We start from the raw sequence: 21,128 nt of genomic DNA on the forward strand, positions 1-21,128 counted from the left end.
CTCCTTGAAAAGTGATGTTGTTATAATTAGTACACATGGTTGGATACTTTGGGGTGTTGTTTGTGTATGAAAAAGTGTCATGGATACACTTTAAAACCATGTATATTGTGGATATCTTGTTTTTAGCCTCTTGCATTAAGTATACATTGGTGGGGCACTTATCTATACTCTTTGACCAAGAGTGCGGGTAAGAGAGTATTGAGTATTCTCTTCCATTGTTTAAAGAGAAAAGAACGAGTTTTAAGTATGAGAGGAGTGGAAGTGAGGTTTGAGTGAGTTGGGGTACATGGGTTGATACAAATAATGAAGAAAGTAGAACTTTTTGGTGTCAATGCTGTGGAAAAAGATCATGAAAGAATAATAGTGTTAGTGGAGTGAGGAGATGGACACGTTACAAATGAGCTAGCAAGGCATTAACCATTATAACTGTTGTCTGTCAATCTATTTTGTTAAAGCTAACTTGTTAATGATCTCTGGCATCCTTGCAAATACATTTCTGACTTGCAAAATACGGTTGGGGATTTGGCTAAATGTTGAGGGAGAAAAACAGATTATGTATGTTAGTTGCATGAGGGAGTCTTTGTTATTTTCATTTTGTGTCCGTGGAAATCAAAGATTATGGTTCCTGTTCAGAAGTCTAATTTTATGAAGTTAACCTGTTTATCCAAGGAATTTGCTAATTGGTGGTTTTGATGGGAAAACGACTTATGGTGATCCATGCTGGTTAGTCCCTCAAGGTATTCATTGTTCTATCATGATCTACAACTCTATTGCTTTTGTTGTCAAATACTCCTTTTTCAATTGTAGATATTTTCACTGAAAAGAGGGTAATTAATTTTTTTATTTGTTTGCCAATGAGTTCTTTCTTGGAGTACTGTTTTTAAGTTGAATGGAAGGAATATTCTATTCTTTGAACTTTCTATTTTCTTGTACTGTGATTTAATACTCAATCCAGAATCTTCCTCTCTATAAATGTTCTTTTTTTAATGGAGATGTTTTATTAGAAAGCTGAAACCTTTCAACCTTAGATGAAAAGGGTAACAAGAACCTAACTGTTCAGAGGCTAAAAGTGCCATCCTAAACTCTAACTTCTTTTGCATGTTTCACAGAGGATCCTATTGCAAATAGATTAAACTGTTTGTTAGGGAAAGGAAGTTTGTAAGATGGGAAATTGGACTTTAAGGTCATTGTTTCCTATATGACATTATTCAAAAACTAGGCTTCTACTCTACATTTATAAATTGGAAAAGAAATGTTTGGGGTATTGTTTACTAAAGAACCAAAGAAATAAGTAAGGATTCCAAAGCAAGCAATGGTGCTGCTTGCACCACTCATTATTTATAATGTAGAAGAAAACAAAATAAAAATATGGCAGAAGGCATGATAGCCAATAGTAGAAACCAAATTAATAAATATATCTATAAATGCTAAATATATAAAATAGAATAGAAGATAAATAAATAGATTAAAGAAAACAAACTCATTGACTAAAATCCAAGAAAACATCACAACTCCAACATTATTTTGGGCAAAAAGATCCAAATAAAAGGTTAGAACCACTTACTTGAGTTTTGATTTCACTGTTTTACTACAACGTTGGGGGAAATTTTGACCTGATGATTAACATAAATCAGAGTCAAGACAAAGAACACTACTTATTACTTCAAAAATGCTAGGACTATAACATTAAGCATACCTTTCAGGAATTGTGGACAATCTTCTTTGCTTCTTGGCTTTTCCCTAATCACACCTCCGTACACTACCTCCTGTAAATCACACAATAAACAGTAAAAAGAACAAATTAATGAACACATGTTACTGGTGTCAAATTTACCAAATGAACAGTAACTACAACTTTCAAACGGTAAAAGACACATGCACAAATGTTTAAACTCCACTGAAACAATCAGATTCTATAATTCACAACAGTTGTAGCTTAAAATGCAGCAAAATGTGATGGTTTAAAGGTGAATTGTGCATATAGGCTTCTCAAGGACCATTTGAACATTGCACACAACTTTGAAATGACAACATAGACTTGCTCAATTGGTTAGAATACATAGACACAGCCAGTGGCTTCATATGACAGCAGCAGTTGCTTAAAATGCCGAAAAATGCATTGAAAACTTTTGCAGATTTAATAAAACAGTACATTCAAAGCTGGCTGGTTCAAATAAAGACTCAAAGAATGCCTAAACACTAGATCTAACTACAGGATATCAGCTAGAAGATTTAAAGTGACCTAAAACCACACAAAGACAGCAAGCACGGTGCAAACACTTTATTTAAAACTGTGACAGTTTTGAAATCCAGAATTTAATCAACTCAACCATTCATTTTTCAATTCTGTGATTGATTGGAGTTGCTATCCCTTGAGACATGCTTAAAATCATAAAAGAAACTTGTCTCAAGCTTTATACACAACAAAACTGAGCAGAAACAGTATTGACCAAAGCAGACCAGAAATTGAATTGGAGAATTGTGAAACAAAGACAAGACAAGCTACTGAAAGTAGGGAACTCAGGTATGCATTTTGCATTTTAGTGATTAACAAGAGTTGCTACTACTTGAAACATGTATAACAATAGTAAACACACTTGTACCAAGATTCAAAACCACAAAATCTGACCAACAACAGTGAGCACAACTTCAAACCAGTGAAGAATATTGATGCAGATTTTTGAAATCAGAGTGTGAGGAATTCAACCAGTCATTTTGCTTTTCTGAGATTAATATGAGTTTGCAATCAGTTTAAACACATTTAGACTCATAAAGCAGATTTGGTCAAAGCTTGAAACACCAGAAAACTGGACCAAAGCAGATTATAACAACTCAATGCAGAAAGTACAGTTTATGGACAGTTTGCTACTGGAACCAAAATGTGCAATGCTACTTGGCTTAACTGATCAAAGCTGGACATGATGCCGTTTCTTTATATGATCAATCAGAGAGCTAGCAACTACTTAAGGCACAACCAAATCGAAAAAGAAAAAAAAATACAGCTGAACAGAATCAAAATATTAATGACAGAATAACACTGCAACACTTTTGCACATGACTGGACAAAACTGAAATTGAATAAAAGTATTATATGTAAATACATGTAATATGGTTTCATGTTTTAAACACTTGAATTCGTCACACAAATTCGACATCTATAGTGCTGGTTTAATATGATTGGAACTGAGGGTAATTATCTAATGGTGACATATAGCTCCCTTTATCTAATGGTGACACAAATTCTTCTCCTATGATTGGAACTAATCAGTCAATATATGTATTCAATTTTATATGCATCCACATATAGCTCCCTTTATCTAATTAAGCTCATATTTTGAAATGCTTAAGGTTTATACCACCCTCTTATAGGCTTTCCCTAGTCTAAGGACTTATAATAGCCTTATTCAATACACAATAAAATACAACACAAGATCATTCTTTGATTTCTTATACAGTGTATGTATAGGATATTTGATAGGTCCTCTTTAACTGTGTAATTTCTAAAGGGTTGTAAATATAATTGGGAAAAGAATCAAGGTTAAAATGTAAGGTCTGGGGCAATCAAGAAACAAGAGCTGCCATTTTTTATAAACACCAGAACAACACATAAATTTATTACTGAAAAATGAACATAATATTACAAGATCTTACAAGATAATATATCTTAAATTATAAAAACATGCAATACAGTCCTTTTCTGTATTCAGAAAGATGATTATGAGAGATAAGTTACTAAAACACAACCGTCATTGACATACAAGATTGAGTAATACCTGTAGGAGTACCGAATACAGCTAACAATCTCCTGCCAAGATCTTCACAATCCTTCTCGCTAAACCCATAAAACTGTCCACTCTCCTCATTAATAAGACTATTTATAATAGTTTGTTACACCTATTTAATTACAACTGTACCAACTACCTTGTCTTTTCCTTCTATTGTAAACTATACTGAACCTATCATTAACTAATCCCGACTTATAGCTTACTTCAAACAAGCATGTGTGAGTGGCAACATAAAGAAATGTTTCTCAAGATTATAAATAAAGTGCCAAATCAATACAGCTGAACAATATAGGGTCAAAGAACAAAATTGTATGCTTGGTGTACGTTTGTATGCATATAACAAGCAAAGAAAGAGAATCTCACATAAATTGTGAATATAATGCAATGGCCATTATGGTCATCCCCAAGTGATCAGAAAAATCATTTATTAGTTTTCTGGCAACATAGACACAGAAAACTGCAACAGGAGCAGCAATAAGAAAAATTGTCAGGGCCAACGATCTTGCATAATCTTCTGAACCAGAGGACTTCTTTGACTTTAAGATGGATGCATTATCTTGAGGAATCATTACTCAGGCTCTTTTCTTTGCTTTCAGATATCATATAATACATTGTATTAATTTTTATTTATTTATTTTTTATAGTTTGATGGGATGAGAGAAAAAGAAGATAAAGATGGGAACTAAACACACCAACGTATCTTTATCTTAACACTACTCTAACTGTAATAACTATCTCCATTATACCTAACTCATCATTTTCAATCCAAATCCATATCACTTCCTGTTTACCTCTTTTCTACCAATATTTTCCTTCCCACTACTTCTCATTCTAAACCTAACCAATAAATCAATTCAACTCCTCTTTTGTAACATCTTTACTCTCACTCTATATATATCTCTCTCTCTCTCTCTCTCTCTCTCTCTATATATATATATATATATATATATATATATATATATATATATATATATATACATTGATATGTTTATTTAATTTGTTTACTTTCTTTAGGAAGTATAAAGGGAAAATGTAGAGGGATGAGTTTTTATACAGAGGTGCTCTCTCGTTTTCTCTTGGTAGAAATAGGTTTCAATGTGACTATGGGAAATGAAGGAAGTTGAAATAGTAAACTGGGTGAAATCTCTATAGAAAGTTATGATTTCTACTGTCATAAGCCACAAGTTAGAGAGTTGTTACCTTCTGAAAAGTGGTTCTTCAGTATGAAAGTTGAGTGCTCCAAGTTTTAGCTAGTTGTGCATTTCTTTACCAGTCAGTTTATATATTTTAGTAGTTTTTAATATTCATGCCTTCTAGTTTCTTAACACTACTATGAGAATACCTTTTGGAATATCAGAGGAGCAGTTGGAGCGGTCTTCTAATATTTCCTATATGGGTGTTGGATTTAAAAAAGAGGTTATGTCATATTTCTTAACAAACCTGCACTTAACAAACCTATATATTAAACTTGCAACCAGAGGTAACACCGCAATATCTGCTATCACGTTAAACAAACCTGCACTTAACCAATTCCAAGCGCATTGAACTACTTACCTTGGTTACTAAATATTCATTTCTTAACCAAAATGTCAGTTAATGGTGTGGTTTTCTGGATTATAAACTATATCAGGTGAAATTCTCCAGCAATCATACAACATTGCACCTTAATCAATCAATTAATTGAATGTTCCTAGAGAACCTATCAAACTCTTCCTATTCTGCTTGAAACCCCTATTCGGACCAATTTCACAACGTCACATACAAATATTGCTAAACATAACTAAAACCTTATTCTAATCAAAGTACATGTTAATTTGCATTCATCATATTAGAAAGAATCATTCACCCATTATATAATCATAACACCATATTTCACAGAATCAAAGATAATGTTTAGCGCCACTTACTTTGGCTCTTCTTAGTTTCTTTTCTCTACACCACCAGAATTCTCCTAACCTTGAGATTGATCCAGCAGCTTCCTCTATTGTTCTATTAAAATTCTCCCAGGAAGTTCAAATGAACTTTATACAATTTAATGCTAAACTGCATAAGAAGTCAAGTAAGGACTTTAAACATAAAAGAGGGGGAAACAACACAGCAAAACTCAGGAGTAAACATACCTTGCTTCAGTACCTAGCTCTTTTGCTTCACTGTACAACACTTTAAGCCTTCCCAATGAGGTACCCCACACTTCTCAACCACTTCAGCTCCTGTATCAAAGTCAAAATAAAATTTCAACAAAAAAATAAACAGATATTATAGCAGAATAAAATCACAAACATCTAATTAATGATTACATGACCTAACCAGGAAACAACTTCAAACAGAGGATGACAAACTTAAACCATGTTACCACTTTTTTGACAAAATAAGATCCACTAACATGATTGTCAAAACCATGATGAATAATATCTGAAAGCAATAAAAGCACCCAAAACGAAGCAAACCATTTTCAGTGACTAGTTTTCGTCAAGACCCATTTTCAATAACAACCAATAAAACGAAACCAAAATATAAGCAATTCAAACTTACTAAATGCAGAAGGCAATAGCAGCTCGATCTTATCTCTTCCACTTCGAAGACCCCATCACCTAGGGTTTCTAAATTCGCGATTTCAAATCTCGAAACAACAACGAGCAAAAATAGGACAATGTAACAACACCGAGAGAAAAGATAACTCAAATAAACCTCAAATCTAAACGATTCAAACTTACCAGGACCAAAACGCAACTACAACTCCAGCTTATCTCTACCACTTCGAAGAAACCAACCTAGGGTTTCCAAAGTCGCAATTTCAAACCTCCAAAGAACAAAAAGAGAAAACGAAAACAAAAATAATCCTCAAAGCTTCGATTACTCACCGTGTTCGACAAATGAAATCCGAATCTACGAGCAGTGACGTCGAGTGCGGGTTTCACTGAACAAGAGCCTCCCTGCAGGCGAGGTGGACTCACAGCGGAGAAGAGAGTGCAGTGAAGAAGTGGACTGCAGCTTCGACAAGAGGGAGAAGAGGCAGAACTGGACTGAAGGTTCGAGGACAGAAGAGGGAGAAGATATGTTTTTTTTCAGAGTGTGGGAAATTTTGGAGCTTTCACTTTCATTTTTACTTGTTTTTTTTATTACGTACGCCAATTACATACGGATCCTCCGTATATAAATTTTTTTTTAATTATATACGGATTTGTCCGTATATAATGGATTTCCCAATATCCGTATGTAAAATCCGTATATAATACGTTTATTACATACGGATTTAATCCGTATATAATGATCCGCGGGTAACTAGCTATTTTCTTGTAGTGTCTCGACCGCCCCACCAGCGCCAGCACCTTCATTGGCGCCACTCCTCAGATCCCAAAACGCGCAATCAAAACCAACCCCAATTCGAAAACTTCACAATCTCTACTCGCAAAAACAAAACAAGATCAAAACCACAATTCCAATCAATGAAAATCCAATTACAACAAAAATCCATAATTTCCCAATTTCCACAAACCCCAATCCCCAAAATCGGAGAACAATTGGAACCCTAAACCCAAAGCTCAATGTCGCCGCCGCTTTCGCCAATCACGACATCGTTGCCCTCGCCATCTTCATGCATTCAAAATTGCGAGCTCTTCACACCGGAATTGAAACCCCCAAGATCAGAATCGAGAATGAGAACAGAAGGACCCCAAAATCCCCAACGACCCTAATTGCAACCCCAAATCGAAAACCTTAAGCTTGCAGGAGGACCACGTGATTTGCTCGACCCGCCACGATCACCATTGTGGTTTGTTCTGAAGGAGCCCGCTTCCACGATCCTGATGTTGTCGTGGTCACACCTACCGCCACGAAGAGACGCCATTGTGAGCCACCACAGACACCGCTTGGACACGCAGAATGTTTTAATGTTGGTTTGGGCAATGAAGGGAGAGGACCCTTTCATCCTTAAACTCTAAAAAAGCAAGGAATTTTAATGTCTGACTCCCTCACTCACGAGTGACTCACGGAAAAAATCTCCGCCGTGCCCGATCATTGCGACGTCCCTTTTCGCGAGATGCCTCTCTACCGCCTCTCCACCCTACTGTTTGCCTCACCTTAAACAATAATGGTTATCGTTTTTTTTTCGCTTTTCTAAGCTTTTCCCATGACGAAGAGGGGTGGGTCCTTTCCCTTGTGGGCGGACGACGATTTGTTGAACGGAAGGAGGGTGACCAATTGTTCTGTTTATTTTATTAATTTTTCTAATAATTGTTTAATTCTTGAAGTGGCTTGATCTAATGCGACTGTGGATGTCCAAGAATGGCCCGGATCTCCTAACTCACCCGAGAGCTAGGCCACAAACCCGACGGTGAAATCGTTCGGTCCCTTCCAGCGCGAGGGTGAAGATGCTCAGAACTCTTAAACAACCCAAGCATTTCCTAATATGGATTTTAGACCAAACGGTCTCACTCGCTCGGTCGTCTGGCCTCAACTCAAACTAAATTTTATCAGCTACATTTTTTTGATGTTCAAAATTCTAGTGTTGTTTTTCTTCGGTGCAGATGACAGGACTCTGTATACAAACTACTTAGCCAACTTTGAGCAACCCATCGGCAAGGAACATTTTTCAACTCGGTGAGGCAGACTCTCCGTGAGCTCTCACCTTGGTCTTAGGGCACGCTTCTAGAGTGCTCCTAAGACCTAAACCGAGTGGGTGAGGCAGATTTCTTTCGTGAACTCTGACCTTGGTCTTAGGGCACGCTTATAGAGAGCTCCTAAGACCTAAACCGAGCGGGTGAGGCAGATTTCTTTCGTGAACTCTCACCTTGGTCTTAGGGCACGCTTCTAGAGAGCTCCTAAGACCTAAACCGAGCGGGTGAGGCAGATTTCTTTTGTGAACTCTCATCTTGGTCTTAGGGCACGCTTCTAGAGAGCTCCTAAGACCTAAACCGAGCGGGTGAGGTAGATTTCTTTCATGAACTCTCACCTTGGTCTTAGGGCACGCTTCTAGAGAGCTCCTAAGACCTAAATCAAGCGGCAAAGTAAACTGTTTCGTGAACTCTCGCCTTGGTCTAGGAACACTTCAAAGGGACTCTTAGCGCAAAACCCGCTTGGATGATAAAGAACGCATGCTAGTATGAATTGAAACTCAGGTAAAATCCTCTACCGATCGATATAACTTTACAAACCCAACATCATATCAAAAATTTTGCTAGGGCTTTGGGGCTTATGATGTTGGGTATCATCTACCGACCGAACGGTAAAGGTGCAGAAGAGTCGGCCGACCGATGATACCTCTCAGGTCAAGGAACCGATCGGTAAAAAGAGTCGTTAAGGTAATTAATAGTAATAACTGTCGGGGAGTTAATGAAAATAATTGTCATTTATTGACAATTAATATTGTCATTCATTAGTGGTTAATGAGTCAGACCTAACGGTAAGCTCATTATAATTTATAAATATTTGTCTGGCAAAGGGTACGAAAAACTTGAACTTGAATTGAACGTAGAGCTCTGATAACTGATCTTGATTACAAGATTACTACGCGAGGTCATTGACTTGAGCGTTGGAGTGTCTTTTGCAGACACACTACCCCGCGGCTTGGACAAGAAGAAGAGAGAAGACATCACAACTGGACATCGGAATAGAGAACTTTGAATGTTTTGGATTAGGATTCTAAATCCTGCCGAAACAGTCATATTTATTGTTAATTAACATTAAAACTTCAACTAAACTATATATCAATGTGTTTGTTTTAGTCAAATTGATGCCGCCTTGACCAATATCAAATTAAGCATAGAATATAAAGAAAAAAAAAAAACTCTTGAACACAGTGAAACCCAGAATTTTAGTAGAAGTCACCAATTATGAATAATATTAAGAACTGTGAAGTAATTCATAATTTAAAGACTGTTTAAAATGTGTTTTTTTGATTCTACATTGATCAAACTGCAGTTTCGAAAATTTTGAAAGAACAGCTCCATGTTGGTCCCGTTGCACGTCCACCTCGTATTATGTCTATGGTACTAACAATTAGACACAATTTGTTCCCATTCGATGCAAATTAAGAGACCTTCAAGAACCTCCTTTGTGAAGGAAAACAACTCATCGTTATATCTTTTGTCCTCATTTTAATCTTGCGGACAATTTTGGAGGAAAGGTTATTGTCACGTGTACAAATTGGCTACTGTCATGTGCACCAATGAGTCAGAAGTGGGAGCAAAATTTTGAGGGTTTCGTAAAATGACATTTTTTAAGTGGTCACCCACTTCACAATACTCTATATTAGGGGACTGCGTCTTCTCATTTTTATTGAATAAGACATTAGGGGTGTCTCACACACCATGTGTAAAGATATCAATAAATAAGTATAGAATGTGAATACGAAACCTTTGAATATTAGATTTCATTTTAAAAAAACAGGCCACATATATCCTGCTGAACAAAAATTAAAAGTGGAGCATCTAATTACTGACCCATAAATATTAATCTTGTTATTATCGTTTAATTAATATAAATATAATGTATAATCAATCATCCAAAAATTATATATCTTTTGAAGAAATATAAAGGATTTTTTATATAAATATATATTAATCTCTCGTACTTGTATTTGAAGTCTTCCATAGACTCATTATCATTATTTACTGAGATTTTCTACAAAGACATTTACATGATGCCATGATTAAGTATATAATTTGAATATATATATATATATATATATATATATATATATATATATATATATATATATATATATATATATATATATATATATAATCATTACAGGCGAACATTAAAACATCACAAAAAAAACTAAGGATATGCTTATTTATATCATAATTTTTTATAAAGATTTAAATAATATTTTGTAGTAACTATTAAGGATAATTGTCTTTCATTAGTCAATATATCACATGTATAAGTTATACAGTCATAATTATCTATTAAAACTTTAACATGATTTAGACTCAATTATAGGAATAGTTATACATTAATTTGAATAATTGTGTCAGTCATATACTTGTTATGAATTTTCTCCACATTAAGTTTAACATCAACAACAACATTCCCTTTGTACGAAACTCACCTTTCTTATCCCAAACCACTATCATGATAGGGTTTATTTCTTTTCTTCATTACTAATTTTATAGGCTAGGAACTTCCTTGGACTCTCACTACCTAAACTTCATTCTTTACATAAGTATAAGAGTTTAGTAAAATTAAGATCCCTTCACTCTTTGGATTAAAACTTAATACAAACGTACCTTTTTGAATATGACATTTCTCCTTAAGAATGATCATATTAATAAAATTCTCCTAATTATAATATATTTGTATCACATGATCTTATAGATTTTTTATATTTAAACTTAAATTTTGTTCATTCTCACACACACCCTCACTTAAAGAATTCTCCTACCATCTATTCGCATTAAATCATAAAAAGTCATCATAAAAAAGTTCAAATCATATCAATCAAGTTGCAAACAAATATTAATCATTCAATTCATCCTTTAACATTAGACATCCATTAAATTAAAAAAATGAAATAAAAAAAAATTATAATGAAACCCATATCAAATACAATCATTTTTATAAGTTTAAGAATTTAAAGGAAAAAAAAATCCTTTGAACATGTATGATTCTTGTATAATTATAATTATACTATATTATGCATTTATTTTTATTATATTAATAATAATGATTAATATATAAATTTTAAATATATTATTCTCACTCTCCAAAAATTATTAGTCGAAACCACCGGTGGAAGAGACACAAGAACATGAAAGTCTTTATAATATGAAATTACGTGCAAATCTTTAAAAATATAAATAAATAAATGAAGTGAGGTGTAAGATGATTTCACATTCATCTTATAAATGAAGAAATAAAAATTAAAAGCCATTACAGAGAAGAGAAACAGAAGCAAGTGGCCCGTACATAAAGTTTCTTGGTTTCGAAAATCCAAGAATTACACAGTAACACGTATTTCATAGAGCAATTCATCAGAAAAATTAAGGTAAATCCCAATGGACTCTCCTTCAATCTTCAGTTCAGAATCTGATGAAGACTGTTGGATCATTCGAGTAAACGAAATCGTAAGTGAAACCCACCACTCAGTCTTGAAAAGAATACCTGTTTGCATATTCCATGTTCCCAAAACTCTGAGCTGTGGCAAGCCAGAAGCCTTTACTCCCCAATTTGTAGCCATTGGTCCATACACCCACTTTCGCCCTGAGCTCTATCCCATGGAAAGGATCAAGATTTTTGCTGCCAAAGCGGTTCTAGACCACTTCAAAAAACATGAACTCAAACAAGTAATCCAAGAATTCCGCGACACAGCAACCTTCATCCGTGCTAGTTACCACAAACACTTGTGCCTCAAAGATGAAACCTTGTTATACACCGTTGCAATTGATGCTTTCTTCTTGTTGAATTTCTTCCACAAGTATCTCAATGACAGACTATCTTGCTCTTTCATGAGAGGATTAGGAGACCAAACTGAGTTTCGTGGTCTGACACTAACCAAGGATGCCATCGTAAGGGACATCCTCATGGTGGAGAATCAAATTCCAATGTTCTCTTTGTTGAAGATCTTGCAGTTTGAAAGCTCCGAACCTACTCATTCTGTTCAAGAGTACTTGGGTTCGATGCTCTTGTCATTCTGTAAACAACACTCTCCACTTAAGTTAATTCACAGCCCCACATGTTCTGAAGCTGTATCAAAGCATTGCCATGTCTTGGATCTCATGTACCATTTGGTCGTCTCTAATGCCGTAAACTCTGAAACACCGATACCTGATCCAAGCGAAGGTATGTGTGGATAGAGAAATTTTATAAGATGATTCAAAACTAGGTCTCTATTAATCTTCACATCAGTGTTATTATTGTTATTATTTTCTTGTAAAAATATGCGAGAATATGTTAGATAAACTTAAATTAGAAAAAAGGTGCTTTTGTAGTTTTGTAGGAGTCTTCTCAAATTCGCGTTTTTCCACACATACGGGTAGTTTATATTTTGTACTGTAGCAGCTTGGTTAAAATCTTGCTTGTTATTATTTTAGGTAGCAGCTCAGTTCTGTTAGTTGTTTTTGTTACGTTTTCGGTTGGACTGTAGCAATTCGACCAAGATATTTGGCCGATGTTATTTTGGTTTTTGCTTTAATTATGTCCAATGTTTTTACGTCTGAACATGGCTGTTTAATTTCCATCACATTCATTAAATAATGTGGTATTAAAGATTAAAGCTCTATGCTTTGAGTGTTGAGTGTGAAAAAACAAAAAACAAAATGAGAGCTAGTGAATCCATGAGTGTTTAAAAAAAGTGAAAAAGATGACAAAAGTTGTTAACGGTGTGACTTAGTCACAACTAGCGATCCAAGACAGTAACACATATAATAATTAGTGCTTACATATAAAGGTGTTGTTGGGATTTCAAGACGTATGAGATATAATGAAGGCTGGTACGATGAATTTGATGAGGAAGAACATCAGACAGTAACACATGTTGCCATGTTGAAGAAAATGCAAGTGAAAGTCAACATTGTATTTTCTCAACAATGTAGTAGACGAGTCAGGGTTCGAAAAGATACTGAATGCATCGTTAGCAAATAAAGCCTGGGAGACTCTAGAGGTTGCCTACAAAAGTGAATATTGTGTGAGACGGGTTTGAACATGCTCTTAGGAGAGAGTTTGAACATTTAGAGATGGAAGAAACAAAGCTGGTTATCGAGTACATCACTCGGGTACAGAAGGTTGCTAATAAACTAGGTAGGAATGGAGAAGAGATGCCACCTAACTAGGTTATAGAAAAAATGTTGAGATCTTTGGCGGATAACTTCGAGGGCGTTAACTGCATAATCGAAGAATCAAAGGACTTGTCAGTTCTCACAAAGGAAGAAGAAAGAGAAGGAACCTGATGATCAAACACTATAGATGAAATTCATTATGAACGAAACTCGCAACACTTAACGCTGAGGTTATGGAGGCAGAGAACAAGGAAGTCTGCACAAATATAACCTGGCAGCAAAATTGGCATGGCCACTATCGAGGAAGAGGCCGTGGAGATCAGTTTAAAGACGTGTATAGTGCTTCGAATGTGAAAAACTCGACCACTATGCAAACGAATTAATGCATATCAGGAAGCTATTATAATTGTGGGAAGGTCAACCACATAGCAAAATTTTTCCGAGTTGGAAAGAAAGGTAAAAAATCCTTCTTACAAAATGCAGAAGAGATAGGAATTTTATTGTTATCAGAAAGCTCGAACAAGTCCATGACCAAGTTGTTCGAGGTAGTGCAAAAGGAGATCGAGTTGTTTGATGAAGAGACCGAGTTGTTTGATGCCAAACAGATACAAACCAAGTTGCTTGAGGATGAGAAATGTAAACCATGGTGTTTAAGGCCAAGCAGATGAAGGCTGGGTTATTTGGAGTTGAGATATTGAAGGCCAGGTAATTTGAGGACGAGAAGATGAACCATAGGTTGGATAAAGTCGAGCAGGTGGAGGCCGATCTATTGAGTGTCGAGTTGCCAAATATCCTAGCAAAGGAAATGGGAAACCTGGTAATAAAGGTGGAGAGCTCGAACGAAGTATTACCGAGCTATGGATTTGCTAGGCCAAGTTGTGACGAGCGTATGCTAGGGGATGCTGAGTTATTGAAGAAACCAACAGTACAAAGCCCCAAATTGGGTAAAAAAAAGTCTGGCGATATCGTTGAAGAGCTTAGCAACGTATTTAAATAGCTTGGCAATGAAATAGGAGAACTTGAAAATGAAGGTGGCGAACTCCAATGTAGTGTCGTGCTTGATATCAGGGTGAGGAGAATTCTACCAATTTTGTGTGGTACATGTATACTAGAACTATCAATCATATGTGTAGAACTAAGGATTTCTTAGGTAGAGGCCAGGTTCATGTCATTTGGAGATTATTTCAAAGTGGGAATAAAAAGGTGTGGAATAATTCGTCACATACATAAGGATGGGGGAGTTAGAGAAATCAGGGACATTTCCTATATTTTTTAGCTTAAGAACAATATTTTAAGCATGGGTCAGTTGATTGAAAAAGGTAAGCAGTTTTAATAAAGGACTAGGTGTTGTATTTGAAGGATAAGTATGGTTGTCTCGCGTCCGAGTAGAAATGAAGAAAATTTGAATTTATAAAATGGAGTTGAAGCCCTTGTAGGAGACATGTTTGGCTAGACATGAAAGAGGAAACTGTGATATGACACTTTCGGTTTGGACACCTTAACTATGGAAGCTTGACTAAATGTTAAGGAGAGAACTAGTACTCGGACTACCCAATATAGAATTTGAGACAAAATTTTGTGAACAATGCATGCTTAGAAAATAGTCAAGAACAAAGTTTCCAAATTTGGCTATGTATAGGGTAGAAGAGCAACTCGATCTAGTACACACCGATCTGTGTGGACCAATTTCTCTTAGTTCATTGGTTATGATGAACAAGCAAAAGCAAGAGGTACGTTTTCATTAGTTATGATGAACAAGCAAAAGCCTACAAGTTGCCCAATCCATTTTCAAGCAAGACTCTAGTATGCAAGGATGTCTAGTCAGATGAAAATAGTGAATGGAATTGGACTGACTCGAAGGAAAAGTCTTTAGAAAGCATGATTTTTGGGGGAGAGACCTCGACATTCGTTAATAAGAGTTTGAATACACTACTAGGTGCAAATAATCACATTTGAAAGAGTGAATGAGCATGATGATGAAGAAGATGAACCTATGCAGGCTAGATCTTGAAGTGTAAATGACATTTATAACTCCATTCATGAGGTACATGGTATGTCTAATGACAGGTGCAGAAGATGTAAAATTTGAAGAAGTCATGCTTAATGAAAGATGGAAGAAAACTATAGATGAGGAGATTAACTCAATTGAAAAAAGATGAAACATGGAAGTTGATACATTTACCAACATGAGCTCGGCCAATTGGTGTTAAATGGGTATACAAGAAGAAAATCAATGTAAAAGGAGAGGTGGGGTGCTACAAAGGCTAACTTGTGATGAAGGACTACAAACAACAAAAAAGAATTGACTACGATGAGGTATTTGCTCTAGTAACGAGGATGGAAACACTTCAACTATTATTTTCATTAGTAGCAACACAAAGTTGGAAGATACATCAGATGAATGTAAAGTCTACATTTCTGAATGAAGTTCTGGAAGAGGAAGTGTATGTAGAACAACCTCTCAGTTAGATGAAAAAAGGCAAAGAAAAGAATGTGCTAAAGCTAAGAAGGCGTTGTATGGATTAAAGCAATCTCTGCGAACATGGAATGTGAAAGAATTAACGCCTATTTCAAGAAAAATGGTTATGAGCAATGTCTATATGAACGTGCTCTATACCTAAAGAAGGACATATCGGGTATGTTGTTTGTTGTCTTGTATGTACATGATTTGATTTTTTTGAAAAGTAAAGCCGAGCTAGTTGAAGAATTTAAAGAAGTGATGAAGGTATTTGAAATGATTGATCTGGGCATCATGAGATATTTGGTTTGGACGTGGATCAAAGCTCGGCAGAGATCTTTGTGTCTTAAAGGATGTATATTGAGGATATACTGAAAAAAGACAAAGATGATGAAGGACAATCTAGTTTTCATTCCAATAGAACTTGACACGAAGCTATCAAAAAATGAAGAAGGGAATCTTGTTGATGCAAATAGATATCAAAGCTTAATTGGGAGTCTTAGGTACTTGACAAACATAATGTTAGACCTTATGATGAGTGAGAGATACAAGCCATTTTATGGAGGAGCCAAGGTATTCTCATTGGAAAGCATAAAAGCAAATACTATGGCATGTAAAGGAAACTCTATCTTTTGAATTAATGTACATTAAGTCGGACATTTATCGACTTAGTGGGTACTTGAACAGTGTCTGGTGTGGAGATGTGATTGACTAGAAGAGCACATAGATGTGGATGACTAAAAGAGTACGATTGGTTACGTTTTCTTCATGAGAACTACAATATTTACTTGGCTCTTAAAGAAACAACCTATTGTAACACTATCAACGTGTGAAGCTGAGTATGAGAGTGTTGTTAGGCATGCGATCTGGCTTAAAAACTTGTTACAAAATTTGGAGATTATGCAAGAAGAGAAGGTATTGATTCGAGAGGACAATAGATCAGTGATCGAGCTAATAAAGAACCCAGTAAATAATGAAAGAAGCAACTCGTAGGAATCTTTTATTTCTACATTCACGTTTCTTCCACTGATCTGGATAGTTTATATTACATACTGTAGCAGCTAGGTTAAAATCTTAATTGTTATTATTTTACTGTAGTAGGTCGGTTCTAGCAACTCGACCACGATAATTGATTGGTTTTATTTTCGTTTCTGTTTTCATTCGGTCTAGTACTATTGCGTCTATACACGACTATTTAATAGCCTTCACATTCAATGAATTGATAGTGCAACCAGATTAAGTTTCTTCTTTGTGCAATGCATTTTAATAGAATCATGGAGACATCATAGTGATGTTGGACTACCTAGCTAATTATTTTCGTGGTAATATTGACACTACCACAGGTACTTCTGCAGCAGTCCAGAAAAGCTCAAATTATGAAGCCATAGCAATTTCCTTTAAGAAAGTTAAAGGTGTATTAACATGGACAGTAGGCTCTTTGAAGAAGCTGAAGGACGTGAATATTCCTCTAGGGAAACCCTTTAAACGACAACTAGATCGAGTAATAAAAGTGTCCTGTCAACTTGATACTCTTTCATCTCATCCAAAACTTTCTGAAGAAGAAGAAGAAGAAGATGTAGCTCCGATGATTATCAACATTCCTTGTGTGCGTGAACTTCATTCAGTCGGGGTCTGTTTCAAACCTGTGGAAGGTGGCAACATGGCCATTGAATTTGACGAAACAAAGGGCATATTTTACCTCCCTGTGGTGAAACTGGACGTGAACTCTGAAGTGATAATGAGAAACCTTGTGGCTTACGAGGCCTTGACCCAACCAGACTTTCTCATCTTCACGAGGTACACAGAACTTATGAGGGCAATCGTAGACACTGTGAAGGATGTGAAGCTGCTGATGAAGGCAGGGATCATAGAGTCAAGTAGCAGTCTGAGTATGGAAGAAACTGAGGAACTATTCAACGGAATGAGCAAATCCATTGGACCCACCAAAGCACACAAGTTAGATGAGACTATTAAGAAAGTGAACAAGTACTACCATGATAAGAGGAAGACCAACCTCTTCAAGGCCTCAACAGATTATGTTTACAGATCATGGAAGTTCTTCACACTTCTTGCCACCTTTGTTCTCTTGGCCATGACGGCTATTGAAACGTTTTGCGCAGCTTATGATTGTCATAGGTATTTTGCACCCCAATGATGTTGTCATTTTCTTTTCTACTTTTGCTAGAGCATGGCTGGGAGTGTATCATGTTTCTGTAAAATAAAAAGTACAGCTTAAGTAAGACCTTCATAGAATGTTATAATGTATGTTTGATGTGTTACCCAATTGAAACCATCTGTTATGGTTTCGGGTGTATAATGTTTCTGTAAAATTAAGTACAGTTTAAGTTATACTTTCATTCGATCGATGTTGTATTGATTAGTTATGCAACTGAAACCATCTATTATATGATTTATATTTAAAAAAAATTTCTTTTAACAACTTTTTTTACCATTTTTTTTACAACTTTTTTGACAATTTTTTTTTCAACAGTCTATTCTATATAGTAGTTTATGATTGATACGTTTAAATATACAAACCAATAAAATAACACCTTAAAAAAAGGTTTTTTAAAAAGTTAACATATCTGAATCTTTATATTTTATTTTTCTTATTATACTCTAGATGTCCGAGATTTTCGCAAATTACAATCCCATGATATTTTAACGACTAAAAGTTAACAACTTTTTACAATAACATATGTCAAAAATTTATTGATTTATTTTAAATATTTTTTAAAAAATATTTTAAATTCAACAATGAAAAACGGTCACTTAAACAATTGTCAAAATGTTGTTATAAAAAGTTATTAAAAGAAAGTTTTCCTTAACTATGATTGGAAGTTGACTGAACAAACTCAATTAGTTTGGGTTGTCTATTGTTTAATAAACTTGATTCATAAAAAAAAATGTGTTGAAGTTATACAAAACTATGTTAATTAAATAAATGAGCTACATTTTGGGTCACCAAATATCACTTTCTGAAATGAGAGTTTAAAATATAGAAATATTATATCATGTTTATTATGGACGTAAAACTTAATATGGCTAAAATTTACCTTTGATTGTGAGTTATTTATCACTTTAAAAAAAATGCAGATTGGCATCTAAAAATATTTAAAGAAGTAAAACATCAATTTAAAATATACAAATGAGTCTAATTTTATCTTAAATATTGAATTTTGTAAAATTAAATTATACTTAAAATATATTTTTTAATATTAATTATACAAACTTTGTATAATCTCTTTTACACGAAAGTTGGACCATGAAGCACAAAGAATTAACGTCAAAGAAGTTAACGTGTTAAAGTATGTTTAAATTTATGCAGAAAAACAAAGTTCTGTCACAACCATTATATCGACAATTCTTTTTTTTTTTTTTCTTCTTCAGAAACTAATGGAAGAATTTTTTTTTATTTAAAACTTAAATAAATTGTATAATAATTATATAAAATAAATTTAATGTGAAAACATCATAACTCTTTTCAACTTATCCAATAAATATTTATAGTAAAAGTCATGTTATGGTATCCTTAGTATAAAGGACCAACAAGTCGTTCGAAAGGAATATATATAACATGTAAAACTAAGGAGACATTACAGACGTTATAACTGAGAAGATGATAAGAGCTTGAAAAGGGATGCGTAGCTGAAAAGCAATGGTCAGAAGAGAACGTTATAGCCAAGTGAGATGTGAATACTAACCTTAGATTAATCTTCTAACCAATAGTTAATTAGATGGATATAATATACAATTTAAATTTAAGTCCAAAATAACCCAAATTGTGTTTGACTCACAAATTTATAACAATATATAAAATAATTATGTAGAATTATTTTCAATCAATTGGGGTCATTATATTATGTTGTAAAATAATTTAAATGTACTAAAATCGAGTCGAAGAAAAAATACAAATAGAAATAATATATTAATATAAAAATAAAATAATTTTAAATTTTTTATTTTTAAATAAAATTTGAATATTTTTACTCCTTTGTTTCTGGATCATGCTATTCTCGACCACCGGAAAAGATAAGCTTATTTCAAAAGTCTTTTGTTCGAGAGTCAATATAAAAATATTTTAAAAGATATTTTTTTTAAAATAAACTTTTAGCCTCAATTATTTTTATAACCGAAGCAAAAAAGGGTTTATGACAATAATTTTTCTCATAATCGTTGTCATAGACCCTTAAAATTAAATAATTATATTAAATCAGATATAATCTATTATCTCAATTGTTTGTGGAATAGAAACAAAAAAAGTTTATGATAGTGATTCTTCTTACAATTGTTGTCATAGACCTAATTTTTTTTCTAACGATTTAGTATTTTGATTTTTTTAGCCGAAGCATAATCTGAACTTTTTTACTTCAATTTATAACCAAGTAAAAAATCTTCTATTTTTATTCATTTTAATCCATTTTAATATGTATTGGTTATAAAATTGCTATCGATGTTGAAAACAACCTTGTTGCACTTGTAGTATAATTTTTGTATTTCTTTTTATTTAAATATTTCATATACATTTTTAGATGTTTTGGATAATTTTTTTATATTCTCAAGCTTCATATTGAAAAATACAGGCGTTATAATGCTTCTAATTATGATGAGTGAGAGAGATGGAGAAAAGAAAGAAGAATATTAAGGAGAAAGAATTCAAAGAAGTTGAGAGAAAAAAAGAAATAAAAGAGAAGTAGATGATAGGAAAAAAATTAAAGAGAAAATGAGAAAGAAAAAAAGGAAAATAAAGATATGAAGTTGAGAGAGAAAAAAAATATAGAAAAATGAAATTATAGAAAAAAAAAGAAAATTAGAAAAAAAAAGAAAATTAGAAAAAAAAAGAAAATTAGAAAAAAAAGAAAATTAGAAAAAAAATGTGATTATCAAAGAGAAAAGATAAAAAAAAAGTGTGTTATAATAGTATAAATATTGATGTTTTATCTATTTCAATAATTAAATAAGAGTTTTTAAGGATATGTCCCAATATCAAATCATTTAATAATTAACCTGTTTATAAGAACTTTATTTCTGAGATGGAAAACTAATAAAATGATGACATTTAATCTAAGTTTCAGGCTTTTCTTGAAGATAGTGTGCTCATGACATGACAAATATCGTTATAAAAAGAGAAAATAATATGATATAAAGAGATTAAGATAATTTCGG

General features: G+C 33.9%; 1 protein-coding gene across 1 annotated transcript; it reads left to right on the plus strand.

Moving 5' to 3' along the window:
* The first annotated feature begins 11,578 nt into the window (after positions 1–11,578).
* Positions 11,579–18,322, plus strand: LOC148199767 (putative UPF0481 protein At3g02645). Its single transcript, XM_088111613.1, has 2 exons — positions 11,579–12,569; positions 17,306–18,322. Exons 1-2 carry the CDS (start codon positions 11,786–11,788, stop codon positions 18,115–18,117), a joined length of 1,596 nt encoding a protein of 531 aa, XP_087967739.1. The 5' UTR covers positions 11,579–11,785; the 3' UTR covers positions 18,118–18,322.
* Positions 18,323–21,128: the final 2,806 nt, after the last annotated feature.

The sequence above is a fragment of the Vigna umbellata genome, chromosome 4 (assembly GCF_029865625.1).
Source record: "Vigna umbellata cultivar VRB3 chromosome 4, Vumbellata_1.0, whole genome shotgun sequence".
NCBI lineage: Eukaryota > Viridiplantae > Streptophyta > Magnoliopsida > Fabales > Fabaceae > Vigna > Vigna umbellata.